General features: G+C 46.8%; 1 protein-coding gene across 1 annotated transcript; it reads right to left on the bottom strand.

Annotated features, from left to right (window-relative positions):
* Positions 1-4,894: 4,894 nt before the first annotated feature.
* Positions 4,895-14,090, bottom strand: TRIM15 (tripartite motif containing 15). The gene is given in 8 exon segments (XM_037519241.1): positions 4,895-5,255; positions 5,257-5,401; positions 6,190-6,222; positions 6,582-6,697; positions 8,701-8,723; positions 9,608-9,838; positions 11,817-11,912; positions 13,722-14,090. Coding segments are annotated over 8 exon segments (1,374 nt in total).
* Positions 14,091-14,800: the final 710 nt, after the last annotated feature.

Below are 14,800 nucleotides of genomic sequence, written 5' to 3'. Positions count from 1 at the left end.
CCTCCCGCGCTTCTGACTGTACCCAGTGCTTGTATAAATAAATAAATCTTAAAAAAAAGAAGATGTGGTACATATACTCAATGGAATATTATTCAGCAATCAAAAAAAGATAAACTCATGCCATTCACAGCTAAATGGATGGAGCTGGAAGGGATCATGCTCAGTGAAATAAGCCAGAAAAAAAAGAAAAATACTGGATGGTTTCACTTAGAGGAGGAATGTAGAGGATCCAAATAAGGGATCAGGAAAAAAGTTATTATAATAAAGTGAAAATCAAAATCGGAGACATTCTGCAGTGGGGGAGAAAAGAGTAGTATCAAAACAGGTGGGAAGAGCACAAGGGACCTTGGTGATGTTGCCCGGGTGAATTGGTGGTGGGAATTTCACGAGGACTGTAACTGTGATGAGAAAACATACACTGTAACAAAAAAGAAGAATGATTAAAAAATATATTCAAAATAAATTATTAAAAAAATAAAAACTATATTAAAAATAATTGTGAACAATAAAAGAACAAATAAAAAAAATGTCTGGCTATGATGTTTCAAGCTAATTAATTGCAATTAATTTTTTACCCAATTAATTGCAAACTGAAACCATCTTTTTTATAAAAGACAACCTTGTCAACTTCGGAGACATCACTAAAATGGCTGTAAAGCATGGCCTGTGTCCTTGTAGTTGGTCTCAAGCCTCAGATCAATGAAGGGTGGGCTTTATTGTCCCACACCAAGGTTCAATTCTTGCCTGTTTAACCTGTGGACAACATTTATATTTCCCATTTGTATAAGAGCCTTGCTTGGTCCAACTACACCTAGAACTCTCTGGTGAATTATTTCTCTAGAGGGCAAAGGACTCACTCTTTTTTGTTGAGGTCTGTAAACTATCAGACCAGACCAGAGAGGGGCCCTGGGGGGATTCTGCCTTGCTGCTGGTACTGATGGGATTATCTAGGTGGATTAAATTGTAGCTGGCAAGAAGGATTTACCTAGCATCCTGCTTTAAACAGATGGATTAAATCATAGATATTGTCTAAATGTCTTGTTTCAGCAACTTGCTTGATATATACCATTAGACTAACAAATGGCCACATACTGATGATTCTGCAACTGATGGTCTCCCAATTTCTTGGAGGGGTGGGTGCTGAGGGTCTGCATACAAAAACAGAAAAACAACAACAACAACACACAAACCTGCCCTAGACGTGACCTAGGTCTTATTGGAATGCTAAAACACACACCCTTAGGTGGAGACTTAAGCTGTTAATTACACACGTAAAGTATGAAGAAGCACGTACTCCTTCTGAGCATGTGCCGTGTAAACCACCCCAAAACACGCTATGATGCTGCTCCCTTCCACCCCGCCCTTGGGGTGAACGGCCTTAAAAACCTTTTCCCAACTGACCTCAGAGAGGAGCTTGGAAACTTCCTATTTCAGTCCTGTCTCCCTTGTGCACAGCCTAATTAAAACAACAAACAACCTTGTCTGGATCTAGTTTGTCTTGCTTTCTTGTTAAATTCTTTTATAAAGAGCCAGGTCCACTAAAGAGTTTAAAACTCTGATAACTTCTTGCTTTGGTTCATCTACGATGATTTTGCCCTTGAAGTCCCAGGTCCTGATGCTGGCTGATGGGGGTACAGATCCACAGATCAGGGGGCCTGAAGCACGTGGTGTGTTGCCCTCACCATTTAGCATATAAAGCTGCTTGCCTTCACTGAGGCCCCACGCATACCTGGTGTCCTGGCCTTTGCTCTGAGGCACTTTAAGTGTGCAGTTGCTCCTCATGTCATCCAGCAGTCTGACAGTTCTTTTGTGGTTTTTTTCTTTTCTTTTTTTTTGGCCTTCTGCCCAGTAGTGGACAGAACTCAGTCCTTTCACATGCCCCAGATTGGCAGTGCTTACAAAGCAGTGAGACCAATGTAGATTGCGAGGAGCATCCTGCAGTGGAGATAAAGAAGGATTTTACTCACAAACACTGCAGTCCAAATATATTCAAACTCTCCTGCCACCAAGTGGATTGTTTTTCTCCAGGTAGCTCCCAGTCTTCATTCTTGGATCTTGACTGCTCCTAAACTTTCCCTTTCATCTACAACTTTTTTTTTCTTCCTTTTGCAGGGCAATTTAATTTTGGTTCAGAGCATCCAAATGTATATATCCACACCCTTAAGTTACGTGGACCACTGTAAAATTAGAAGTATACTGGAGGCTTACAAATACAGTGAAAGTTGTTTGTTTTTCTCTTTCACACTCAACCAAAAAGGGCTTGTCTGTCTAAAACACTAGTCTAGTGCAGAGGTAACAAAGCCCCACTGGCTTCCCTAGTGGCGCAGTGGGTTAAGCGTCAGCACCGTGAAGCAATCTGCAGCAACTGCAGCATGAGTTTGATCCCCGGGCAGGGAGGGGACACACATGGCGCAGCAGACCTCTCCTGACTCACCTGCTGCTCCCCTCAGCAGTGTATTTCAGTCAATCTGCCTGTTCTGTTCCCCACTCTGTCTCTGGTGAATCCTCTCACCCCCCCAACCTCTGACCTACACCCCAGCTCTTATATGTATAAATGAATAAATCTTAAAACAAAAACCCAACCCCCCCAAAAAAAGACCAAAGCCTCACTGAGATCTGTCTGTCCAGGAAGTCTGAGCAAGGTGGAAAGGCCACCAGACTGAGCCACTGAGACCAGGACAGGTAAATTCTAATTCCAGTAGGTTCCAAACACTGGCTGTGAAACTAGATGGACAAGTTCATTTAGCTGTGTGCCAGTTTCCTCAACTACTGAGTGAGAAAAGCAAAATATGTCCTATGTATTTCACATGTTTGTTATAGGGTTCAAAGGAAAGATATGCATTTTTTGGAAAAACACTGTTTTTACTTCCTTTGTGTTTGACACGTTATAATTTAACATGTGTTACATACAGTTTTTCTTCTAGGGTCTACAAAGAATATTTGTGGTATAATCTCATTCATGTAAAACATTAAAACTAAATATACTTGTATACAAAACTGGCAAGTTACACAAATAGTTAATACCAGTGATTATTATGGACTGCTTATTCAGAGATTTTTTTTTTAAACCTATGCTCTTGAAAATGTTGTAATCTTTTTTTAACCATGAGTGTATACGACTTTTATAATAAACATTAAGCAATACTACTACTACTACTACTACTACTACTACTACTACTACTACTACTACTGTTACTGGATTGGCCCACCAAACAACTTGATTTTTTTCCAAATCAAGAAAACCTCAAGTCCCCTGGCTTCTTCTTTTTTTTTTAAAATTTATTTATTTATGCATACAGGAGCTGGGGTGCAGGGTGTGGGGGATGAGAGGATTTACCAGAGACAGAGTAGGGAGCAGAACAGGCAGATGTACTAAAAAACACTGCTGAGGGGAGCAGCAGGTGAGACAGGAGAGGTCTGCTGCGCCATGTGGGTCACCTCCCTGGCCTGGGATCGAACCGGTGCTGCAGTGGCTGTGGACTGCTTCACAGTGCTGTTTCTCAACCCCTTGTACAACCAGGGAGCCCCTGCCCTTTTATTCTTACCAAGGATATTTGTTCTATTAAATTTGGAGTAATTGTCCGTATCATAATGATTGATATTATATCTGATAATGAAATTCACATGGTACAAGCACTTAGAATGTCTAAATCAGCTGATCCCACACTTCAAGGGTTGGGGTCATAGGTTATAGAAGGTTATCTTGTACATTTACTCATACTGAGGATAAAGGTGATTGGATTGGGGATTGAACACCTTCAGGGGGTGCATTGGGAGCATAAACAGGAGGGAGTGTTGAGAGAAAGGGAAAAAGCTAGAATCAGAATGAGGTGGTAGTGGTGTGGACACGGTTGTTAAAAAGATTCATAGTTTGCTTTGTAAATCCATCTTAATGTGTGGTCTGTTTCTGTGTCCAAGAGTAATAATAATAATGGTGATAATAATAAATATTTGAGAGGTTGCTTAGACCTGAGCACAATGCTGTTTTACTGAACAGCGGGGTCTGGTGTCCACTGCTGTTAGGCAAGTCTCAATGACAGAGGTCACAGAGGTGCCTCTGGCTGTAAGACTGTCTTCCTCCCACCCAGTCAGCACTGATCAGACACACGAAATGCAGAGTCTGGCTGAGTCCCACACTTTATTAGGACATTCTGTACAAGAAAATGACCTGAAGGGTGTCAGAAAGGAAGGGAACCTGGATCCACACAGGGTTGAAGGAATATGCCTTAAGTCCTATATATATAAGGGTGGGAAGCATCCTCATGTGCATGGCCCAAAACACACACACACACACACACACACACACAAACCGTATAAATTAGGGCAGTCCAACAAAGTCCTGTTTTTTCCCATGGTTCTTTTGCATCTTAAAAACAAATTTTAAAGAATAACTATAAGAAAGAAAAAATCAAAATCAACAAACAACTATGAACCAGAGACACACTATGGGGGGGGGGCAGGGAACGGAGGGGTTGGGGTCAAAATCAGGGGGTTGCAAATGTGTGGGGAATATAAAAATTAAATTAAATTTAATTTAAAAAATTTTTTTAGTTTTTTTTTGTTGTTGTTGTTGTTGCTGTTGCTGTTGTTGTTTCTTATTTCAAAAACCCCTTGGCACCCCAGCATCGCTGTTGTCCTAGGAGCAGTCCTGCCTGCCCCTGGTCCTTCACCCAGAACAGAGAACTGGAGAGTCAGCAGAGAGACCAAGAAGACAGGGACTTGAGGGACATGCGATAAATAAAAACAATCACAAAGCTGTGTGGACTCAGACATCCCTGTCCCCTCGCCCCACTTGGGCACAATGAGGAGTCCGAGGTCACCCCGCTGGCCAGGGGTCCTGCACCCCAGGGTGCTGCTATCTCCACAGGATACACAGCCCTTGCAACTGTCCGCCTCAGCCTTTCAAAACAAGGCAGGAACCTTTTTTCCAGACTGCAAAGAAAGGGAAGATTTTGCAGGAGAAGGGGGCGTTGAAAGTGAAGATGGAAGCTTCCGTCTCGGCGTTGAGCAGGGTCACCAGCCCCAGCTCGTAGTCCAGGATGACACACACCTGGCGCGGAACCTCACTCAGCGCCAGGTCCTTGATGGGGCAGGTGCTGGCCCAGCACCCCGTCTGCGACAGGAACACGGCCCAGATGCCCTCGTCGGTGCTCAAGACCTGCTCTCCCTTCCTCCTCACGTCTTCCCGGGCCACCCCCAGCATGCAGCCTCCGCCATCTCCCAGCTGCACCTCCACCTGCCAGCGGTGGCGCCCCGGGGGAGCCCAGCAAGGCAGGGAGGTCCTTGAAGCGCAGGGGACTGTCGGGCGGGTTCTGCTTGCGCCGGGTGTACCTCACCGACCTCCCGTCCTCCGAGAGGACCAGGCTGCGGTTGGCGGTCTGGGGGTCCAGAGTGATGAGCCCTGGGGAGGAGAGAGACTCAACAGAGCTGGCAACCGCTCTGTGCGGGGGAGGCAGCAAAAGCGCACGCAGCCCGCCACTGGCCTGACTTCCTGAACCCCAGTGTCCCCTTCTGTTCCACCAGGACAGGGGATGAAAGCTCTTCTACCCGACCTGCCAGGGGTGCTGTACTGTAAGGCATTGCTCCCAGAGCTCTGGCCACCGTGGGCCAGAGGCACGTTTTGCCTGGAAGCTTGTGAGAAATGCCATCTAGAGCCCCATCCCCTACCTGCTGAATCAGGACCCGCATGTTAACATGACCCCCATGTGATTTCCTGCACATTGAGTTTGAAAAGCAGACTGAGGTGATACTTGTGGAAACAGTTTCTAAGTTAAGCACCGATTTAAAAGTAAATGCTATTTTTAAAATCATACAGTATTCATTCAATTCAATTTATCCAAGTCTAGCATATTGCTGGGTAAAAAGCAAAACCTTGATATATTTTTAAATTAAATAATGACTTAATTGTGCCAGTACTACAGGAAACTTTTTGTATGTATTACTCCGTTTACCTCACAGCTACTTACAGAGTAGGTACTATTACATCTTCCATTTTTATACATGAAACTATGGGACAAAGAGGTTTAATAAGTTTCCCAGTGTCTCTTAACATGCAATAGCTAGAACAGAGAACCCAAGCCATCAGGTCCCAAGTTCATGCATTTAATTGCTCTGCTTGCCTTGGGTTGAATGGGTAAATTCAGGAGTAGATGGATTAAAGAAAGTTTCCCCTAAACCCCAACTGTTTACCTGAATCTGTTTCCAGATGACGCACCAACTTTTCTGAGGAAAGCAAAAATAGAAAGATCTGTGACATCTTGTTTCTTACAGGTAAGCCCCCCAGGGCAGCATGTTCTGGGAACAGTGTGAGGACAAGAACAGGAGAAGTTTCAGCTTCTGCTTTGGGTCTATTGAAAGAGAGGCAGCTGTCACCTTCCTGGACTCTCAGTCCAGTGCTGTCCTTGGGGAACAGAGGAGATGCTCCAGGGAATGGGCCCCCCGGGAAGAGTGGAATCACTAAGGGGAAGTTTAATGAAGGAAGATGTCTTGAGCCAGGTTTGGAAGATAGAAAAGATGAAAATGGACAGCAGGCAGAGAGGGCTGCTAATGTGAGGGGGAGGCCACTGCCCATCCCCCTTTACCTGAGAAGGCCTTCATCATCTCTGGGAGGGTAAGTATTTTCCTGTGAAGATCTCGGATCCTCTTGATGAGGTCAAGAGAAACGGCCTCTGGGCACACGAAATTCTTCATCTCACACCTGCAGGTCATTGGGAACCAGTTAGATTCTAATTCCAAAAACAACATTTGGGGACCTTGCTGGTGGCGCAGGCATTGGGCACAGAGCTGTGAAGCTGTCCACAGCCTCTGAAGTGTGGGCTCTGAAGCGCGAGCTCTATCCCGGTCAGCCACAGAGATACCCATATGGCGTGGCAGACCTCTCCTGTCTCACCTGCTGCTCCCCTCAGCAGTTTATTTGAGTCAGTCTGCCTGTTCTGTTCCCCACTCTGTCTCTGGTGAATCCTCTCACCCTCCCACACATCTGGCCTGTACCTCAGTTCTTGTGTGCATGAATAAATAAATCTTTAAAACAAAAACAAAAAAGCCCCAAAACAACATTTGGGTCATAGAGACCAAGTTAAGCTAAAATCTTACTAAAGAATTTTGGTGTCTGTGGTGACTAATTAGATCGATAACTTTGATCTCTTAGCTTTGCTGAAAATGTAAATGTAGCTTCTAAAGCCAGAGATATTTCAGTTAGACCTAAGGGAGACTAACAGTAATCACTCCTCAAAACCCAGATGTAGGTTCTTTCAAAGGACAGGTGGAATTGGAAAGCCTCAGAAGTCATTACCCCTATTTGCCTCTAGAGGGCAGTAAGGTACCACCTGAAGAACACTTTAACTTATTTATTTATTTATTTATCTATTTATTTATTCATTCATTCATTCATTCATTCATTCAAACACTGGGTACAGTCAGAATCGAAGGAGGGTGAGAGGATTCACCGGAGCCAGAGTGGGGAACGGAACAGGCAGACTGATGAAACACACTGCTGAGGGGAGCAGCGGGTGGCAGGAGAGGTCTGCCGCACCATGTGGGACCCTCTCCGGTGGCCAGGGATCGAACCGGCGCTGCAGAGGCTGCGGGCAGCTTCGCAACCCAGTGCTCAACCTCTGCGCCACTGGGGAGGCCCCTTAAACTATTTCTGGTTTATGTGCTGTTCATTACAAAATGGAAAGGGATGGGGAAAGAAAACGAGATGAAAGAAAACATATATTGCAGTGAAAAGGCCCCTGATTCTGGTTTCAGCTCAGTCCTTGCTTGTCACTTGCTGTGTGACCTTACGCAAGCACTTCCCCCTCCAAGTCTCAGCTTCTTCCTCAGAGTAGAAGGCATCCAAGGCCCTTCTAGATTTAAATGTCTGGCACTCTTTGAAAAGTATGTTTAGAAACACTTCCTGATTCATGGACACCTACATTCAATTCTGCCCCATGCTAGGCACACAGTATATAGTAGTGTTGCCCACTTGTGTGTTTCCGCTCCTCCCTCCCCCCACCACCGGGACTGGCAATCCTTAGGGCAAGCTCCTTGTGGCTGCACTTTTATAGTAGCATTTGAAATTCTGAAGGAAATGAGGAAGTTGAATGGGAAATGATTGAAAAAGCAGGCTGGGCTTCCCAGGTTCTGTGCTTATCATATTCTACAAAAAAAATAAATAAAATTCCATCTAGGATAATATATTAAATGGTGTTAAATGCTAACTCTAGTGCTAATAATTTCAAGGATTAAATAGATGTTACTGGATAAGCCCCCAAACATGATTATTTATTTATTTATGCATACAAAAACTGCGGTAGAGGCCAGAGACACGGGGACGAGGTGAGGGGATTCACCAGAGACAGAGCAGGCAGAGCTACTGAAATACACTGCTGCGCCATGTGGGTAGCTCCCTGGCTGGGGATTGAACTCATGGCGATAGCTTGATAGTGCTGAGACTTAACCCCGTGTCACCAGGGAGGCCCCAATGATTATTATTTATAACTTCACTTTAAAGGGGAAAAAAAGTGTTCCCCAAACCAATCAGTCCTACATTTAAAAATGAAACTTTAGTACATAAACTTTTAGGTTTGGACTGTTCACGTGTGAGTGAATGTGTGTGAGTGCTTTTGCTTTTCTGTGCAGCCATGCATGGGGCGAGGGGTCTGTGGGTCCCCCTCCACCCTCAGAGTGTAAGGAAGTGGCACTGGGGAGCGGCCCTACCTGCTGTGGTTGCCTCGGGCATCCTGCAAAAGAAAGAGAACATGCATTTAGTTCCCATACCCGGTTCCCGTCAGAGGGTCTATACATTCTTTCTTTCTTAACATATCAGCTCACAATTCACTTCCTCCAGAGAGCTGTACCTGTTTAATTGCCTCTTCATCACACTGCTATTTTACATCCTGTTTCCTTGCTAACTGGAGGCTCCGTAGCCTGTTCACTTGAGCTGCTTTTTCTGTCCCAGCCTTTCCTGGGGGGTGTATTCTGCCTCCAACAATTAAGAGGTGGGAAGAGCAGGGACCCGGCTTTGCCTTATGATCCAGACCTGATGTGAAATAGGATAATGTAATATATAATGATAATCACAACAGGCATCCTGCATTGAGTTCTTTCCATGAATTAGAAATCAGGCTAAGCATTTCACATGGATTCTTCCTTAATCTTTGCAACATCTCTTCGAGGGAGGAGCTATTATTATCTCCACGTTTAGAGAGATTACAAGACCTGGGCCTTCCTGGTGGCGCAGCTCTGCTCCCCGCTCTGACTTTGGTGAATTCTCTCACCCTCCCGCACTTCTGACTGTACCCAGTGCTTGTATAAATAAATTAATTAATTAATAAATCTTTAGAGAGATTACAAGACCTGCCAAGGTCACACAGCTGGAAGGGCTGACACTCAACCCAAGACCCTCCTCTGCCACCAAAGCCTTGGCATGACCCCAGTGGGTCACATGTAGAGCTCATCCAGCCTTTCTGGGTCTGCACATCTGTAATTTCTTTTAGCGAAAATAACTGGATAACCTCTACTTCCCCTTCCTGCCTCCCATGTCCTCCCCAGCATCTTTTAGCCCTGAGTACGGTGTTCCCTTCCTGTGGGGTCCCTCTTCCATGGGGTGGTGGGTGTCTCTCACTTGCAGAAGCTCACTTGCTGGCTGCTGACACTTCTCCTCCAGCTCCTTGACCTGGACGCCAAGCCGGGAGACCTCCTCAGAGACCGTGGAGATGTACTCCTCCCTCTCCTTCCAGACCTGCTGCTCCAGCTCCCTCAGGCTGGCCAACAGGAAACTCTGCTGATCCCCCAGCTCTTGGCGCAACTTCTCAAAAACTGCTTCTACCTGTTTCTTTTTGCTTTCGATCTGATTCTGCAAAGGATTAAAAAAAAAAATGACATGGTTAGGAGCTGGCTTCCAGGAGGATCATCTATACGCTTACTGTTGATTAAGAGAGAGATGGTGTAACTAGGTCCAAGACTTTCTGTCAAATAATAGCATGGTAGAAATAGGTAGGTCTCAGGCTAAACACCCAATGCTGAGGGCTATGCTCTTATCTTATTTAGAGATTTTAATAATGATGCCACTTTATGCCCTCAGAGTCATGTTGGACTTTTTGAAAAGCTTGCATCCTTCCACATTTATGATGGCATCCTAACTCTACACATCCTTCCCTAGAATCAGGTGACGATTGTTATAGTGGTTTCTTAAAGAGCAACTGAAGCAAAAGGAAACTGTGATTAGAGTCCACCCAAGTTATTAGAAGAGTGAGTGAGGGGCTTCCCTTTTGGCTCAAGGGGTTAAGTCCCAGCACTGTGAAGCTGTCCATAGCCACTGTAGCACGAGTTCGAGCCCAGCCGGCCAGGGAGATACACACATGGCACAGCAGACCTCTCTTGTTTCACCCGCTGCTCCTCTCAGCAGTGTATTTCAGTAGATCTATCTGTTCTATTCCCCGCTCTGTCTCTGGTGAATCCTCTCATCTCCTACCCTGCACCTCTGGCCTATACCCCAGCTCTTATATGCATAAATAAATAAAATAAATTTAAAGAAAAAAAGAAGAGTAAGTGGCTCGGGTCTTAGCCACCGAGGTCACCATCTACAGATCATATTTTTTTAAAAGAGATTTATTTATTTATGCATACAAGAACTGGGGTACAGGCCAGATATGCGGGGGATGAGAGGATTCACCAGAGACAGAGCGGGGAACAGAACAGTTGGATTGACTGAAATACACTGCTGAGGGGAGCAGTGGGCGAGTCAGAAGAGGTCTGCTATTCCATGTGGATAGCTCCCTGGGTGGGGATCAAACTCATGCTGCTCTAGCTGTGGACAGCTTCATAGGCTGTGTCTCAACCCCTTGCGCCACCAGGGAGACCCTACAGATAATAGTTTGATGGGAATTGAGAGATGCTAGAGATAGCTTCCTATCTTAAAACTCTGTCTCTTTGGTCAGAGTGCCAGAAAGCCCCACACTAGGAGTTACTCCTGGATGACTCTGTAGCATGAAAAAGGTAGGAGTAAGCCAGAGATCGCCACACCATCAGTCTACTATCCTTAGGTCAGCCTGGGATCAGGGCTAGAATGCAGATGCCTCTGGCCCCGAGCTCCCCATGTGATGACATCGCTTTCACACAGACAGACTGGGATGGAAAGAGGAATGCACTAAGGGGGATCAAAAAATCTGGCTCTAGGGCCTCCCTGGTGGCGCAGCGGTTGAGCACTGGGTTGCGAAGCTGCCCACAGCCTCTGCAGCACTGGTTTGATCCCCGGCCACCGGTGAGGGTCCCACATGGTGTGCAGACCTCTCCTGCCGCCCGCTGTTCCCCTCAGCAGTGTATTTCATCGGTCTGCCTGTTCTGTTCCCCGCTCTGGCTATGGTGAATTCTCTCACCCTCCGGTGCTTCTGACTGTACCCAGTGCTTGTATAAATAAATAAATAAATAAATAAATAAATAAATAAATAAATAAATAAATAAACCTTTTTTTAAAAAAAGAAAAAGAGAAATCTGGCTCTAGTCATTCCACCGTGAACTTGGGCTTTGCCAGATGGCCTTGGGAACATCACTTTCCTGGATTGTATTTTCTGCTGCAGTAAAAAAAAAAAAAAAAAAAAAAAAAAAAATGGCTGATAAAATCTTGTATTAGAAAATGTCAGAACCACTTCTAACTCTGATATTCTGGAATTCCAAAGGCTTGTCTCCAAATGCCCTTGTACAGGGGCAGGGGCAGGGAGGGAGGTAAATGAAAACAGTTTGCCAATTCTTCCCAGCGAGGCAGATACCAACAAACTTCCCCAGTCTGTTGAGAAGCCCCTGAAGGAAAAGGTAGTCCTTGGATGTGGCTTTACCAGAAGCTTTTGGAGCTTCTGATCTTCTCGAGTCTTCACATCTTCAATCTCATTTCTCTCCGTAGTCAGAGCTTCCAACCGACTCCTGAGCCGCTCCTGCAGGAGAAGAATGGGCAGAAAGCTGGGGTCTCTTCCTAGTTTAACACACAGATTTTAACTTTTACCTTCCGGTGCACTGCTGAGAGCTGAGGACTCAGAGGTGGAAAAGGTGCCGTCCTTGCCCGAGGAGCCGGGCTTGCAGGGCAGGGATGGGTGACAAGTGCTTAAAATGTTGTAGACAACTGCTGTGCTGGAGGAGGGCACAGCAGATGGCAGTGCAGAGGAGGGGCAGGCAAGGTTTTAGAAAGAGGGGACCCTTAGCTCTGGGCGTGGAAGATAAATTCCCAGTAGGAAAGAGACAGGAGGCGTATACTCAATGCCCGAGTTGTAGACCTAACAATTAAAAGTGTAAAGAAACAAATGATAGAGTGAGGAGAGCATTCCGGGAGGAAGGAACTACCTGCCAATGTATTAGAAACGGAAGTAGACTTCCTGCCCACGGCGCCCTCCTTCCCTCGCCTCCCCCAGTCTGCGGGGCTGGTGGCTTCAAACTCCCACCCCACCCCACCCCAGTGCCAGTGACCCCACCAGAGTTTCAGTGACCTTGTACTTCAGTCTCATTTTTTCACTGTGGGTAGGACAAGGAAAGAAGCCATAAGGCAAATGATTCATGTGGAGCAAAATTTAGAAAATTCTATTAATCAGAAAGACAAACATTAAAGATACCGGATGGTCTCACTCATAGCAGGAATCTAGAAAACTTAATAAGGGACCAGGAAAATGAATAACTATAAGAAAGTGAAAATCAAAATCAACAAAAACTATGAACCAGAGACACTCTATGGGGGGTGGGGGTTGGGGAGGGGAGGGATTGGGGTCAAAATAAGGGGGTTGCAATTGTATGGGGAATGTAAAAATAAAATTTATTTAAAAAAATAAAAAAAAAATTTAAAATGATAGGACCAAAAAAAAAAAAAAAAAAAGATACGCAGTTTGGCCTGCGTGAACTCCTGGTGCCTCGGGGAGGGCGGCTGGGACAGGAAGGGAGGGTCTGGCTGTGAAGGGGACGTGCACTCCTTGCTGAAGACACTGAGCTTTTTCTGAGCACTAGGGATCCATGCAAGTGTTGTGAGCAGGAGAGCAAAACCACAAAGCTGGGAGCTTTGTGTTTTAGGAAGATCTAACTCGAAGCAGATTAGAGGGTGGCTGGAAAGGTGAGAGGGGAGGCAGGGAACACAGAGGCGATGCAAAGTCTGAGTGTGAGGTGGTGAGAGCGGAGCTGGTCGTGGCTGTGGAGTTGAGGCAGAGGTAAAGATTCGGCAGATGCTTCTGAGGAGACCACTTTGTGACCTGGTGACTAGATGGCAGAAGAAAGATTTGAGGTGACAGGAATAGACAATGTCCCCAAGATTAGATGGGCTACGCCACCCCTTCCTTCCCCAAAAGGAACAGCAGTGCTTATAGGTCACCCCTGCCCGCCCCGCATTTCCCTCTGAGTCCAGAGTTAGGGCGTTGGGAAATCCATATCCAGGCTGGGCCCTGGGTTTCCCTGCCCATAACCTGCAGGAGGCCCTGCTCTGCGTCCCTTCCATGGTGAGTGCAGTAGTAGACAGGGCTCAATTCCTGCTGCTCCATCACCAGGGGGTCCCTCTGGCAGCTGGAGCTGAGGTCCCCGCTAAGGCTGAATGCCCACATATCCAAGTGAAATGTGGCTGGGACAGTCTGGGAGTGTCCCCAGTGTCCCTACAGCCTTGAGGTCCCCTGATATAGAAACCATGGTCCTTCATCCAGATTCCCAGCCCAGTCCCTTCACTATGACAGGACATTGTCCTGCCCAGAGGCCTGAGTAAAAGCCAGGCTCCTTACCCGGTAAGGCTGAATGGCTTCGTCCAGGAAGCCCACAGTGTGGGCCTGGTGGGAGGGTCCCTCCCGGCAGAGCACACAGAGGAAGTCGGCATCATTCTCACAGAAGTAGTAAATCTTCTCACCGTGCTCCTCGCAGTAAGTCTCTCCCAAAGGGCCCAGGGGCACAGGAACCAGGAGGTTCTCCTTCTCCTCCTTCTGGTTGCAAAGGGGACAGAGCAGGACTCTGCCAGAGGCCTGGGCCCCCATCTGGGAGGGTGGGGGAAGGCACAGCCGGCAGAAGGTGTGTCCACAGGTGGCAGTCACTGCATCCTCCAGGGGTCCCTTGCAGGCAGGACAGGCAGCGCCCCTATTGGAGGGGGTTGAGGGCATCACGGTATCTTCCCCAGCCTGTCTGCTCAGGCCTCTGCCTCAGGCCACACAAATTCCCTTTGCCTGAAATTGAGTCACTTTTATGTGAATCACAGAGGGAAAGTACTTGGAGGCTAGGAGAGAGGAGAGCAGGGAAGTTACCTGGCTCCACCTCTTGTGCTTCCCCGGAGCGCTGGCCAACACCCATCATCTGAATGGGTTCAAACTCCAGGCTTCTCCAATTACCCAGCATTTCCCAGAAGTGGTCTGGTCAGCCCATTCTCCACAACAACTGCCTCCTTCCCGCCTTTCGACTGGGGACAAGCATGCCATGAGGTCACAAGGAGATGGAGTTTCCTGGAATCCCTTCCTTGACCACAGTGGGGTGGAGAGACATGGGGAAGAGATGCTGTTTCCTGTCCACCTGCGCAGGTGGGAGCCATAAACTTCTGGCTTTGAGGCGTGACCCTGTGGCAAAGTCCAGCAGAGGGGGAGGTGAGTGACATCTGGACACACCAAGGACTCTGCCAGATGCTGTAGGCCCACTGTGTGATACGTGCTGTCGGGCTCCTCTGCCCTCCTTCCCACACCTCACCCAGTCTGCCTGGGCCAGTCACTTCTAAACTCCCAACTCCCATCCCAGTGACCCCACTAGACTTTGAGTAACCTTGTTTTTCAGTTTCATTTTTTCACTGTGAATGGGACAAGGAAGGAAACCATAAGGCAAATGA

The sequence above is a fragment of the Talpa occidentalis genome, unplaced genomic scaffold, assembly GCF_014898055.3.
Source record: "Talpa occidentalis isolate TD23 unplaced genomic scaffold, MPIMG_talOcc4v2.1 talOcc4.2, whole genome shotgun sequence".
NCBI classification, from domain to species: Eukaryota; Metazoa; Chordata; class Mammalia; order Eulipotyphla; family Talpidae; genus Talpa; species Talpa occidentalis.
This window is presented reverse-complemented; position numbering and strand designations above follow the sequence as displayed.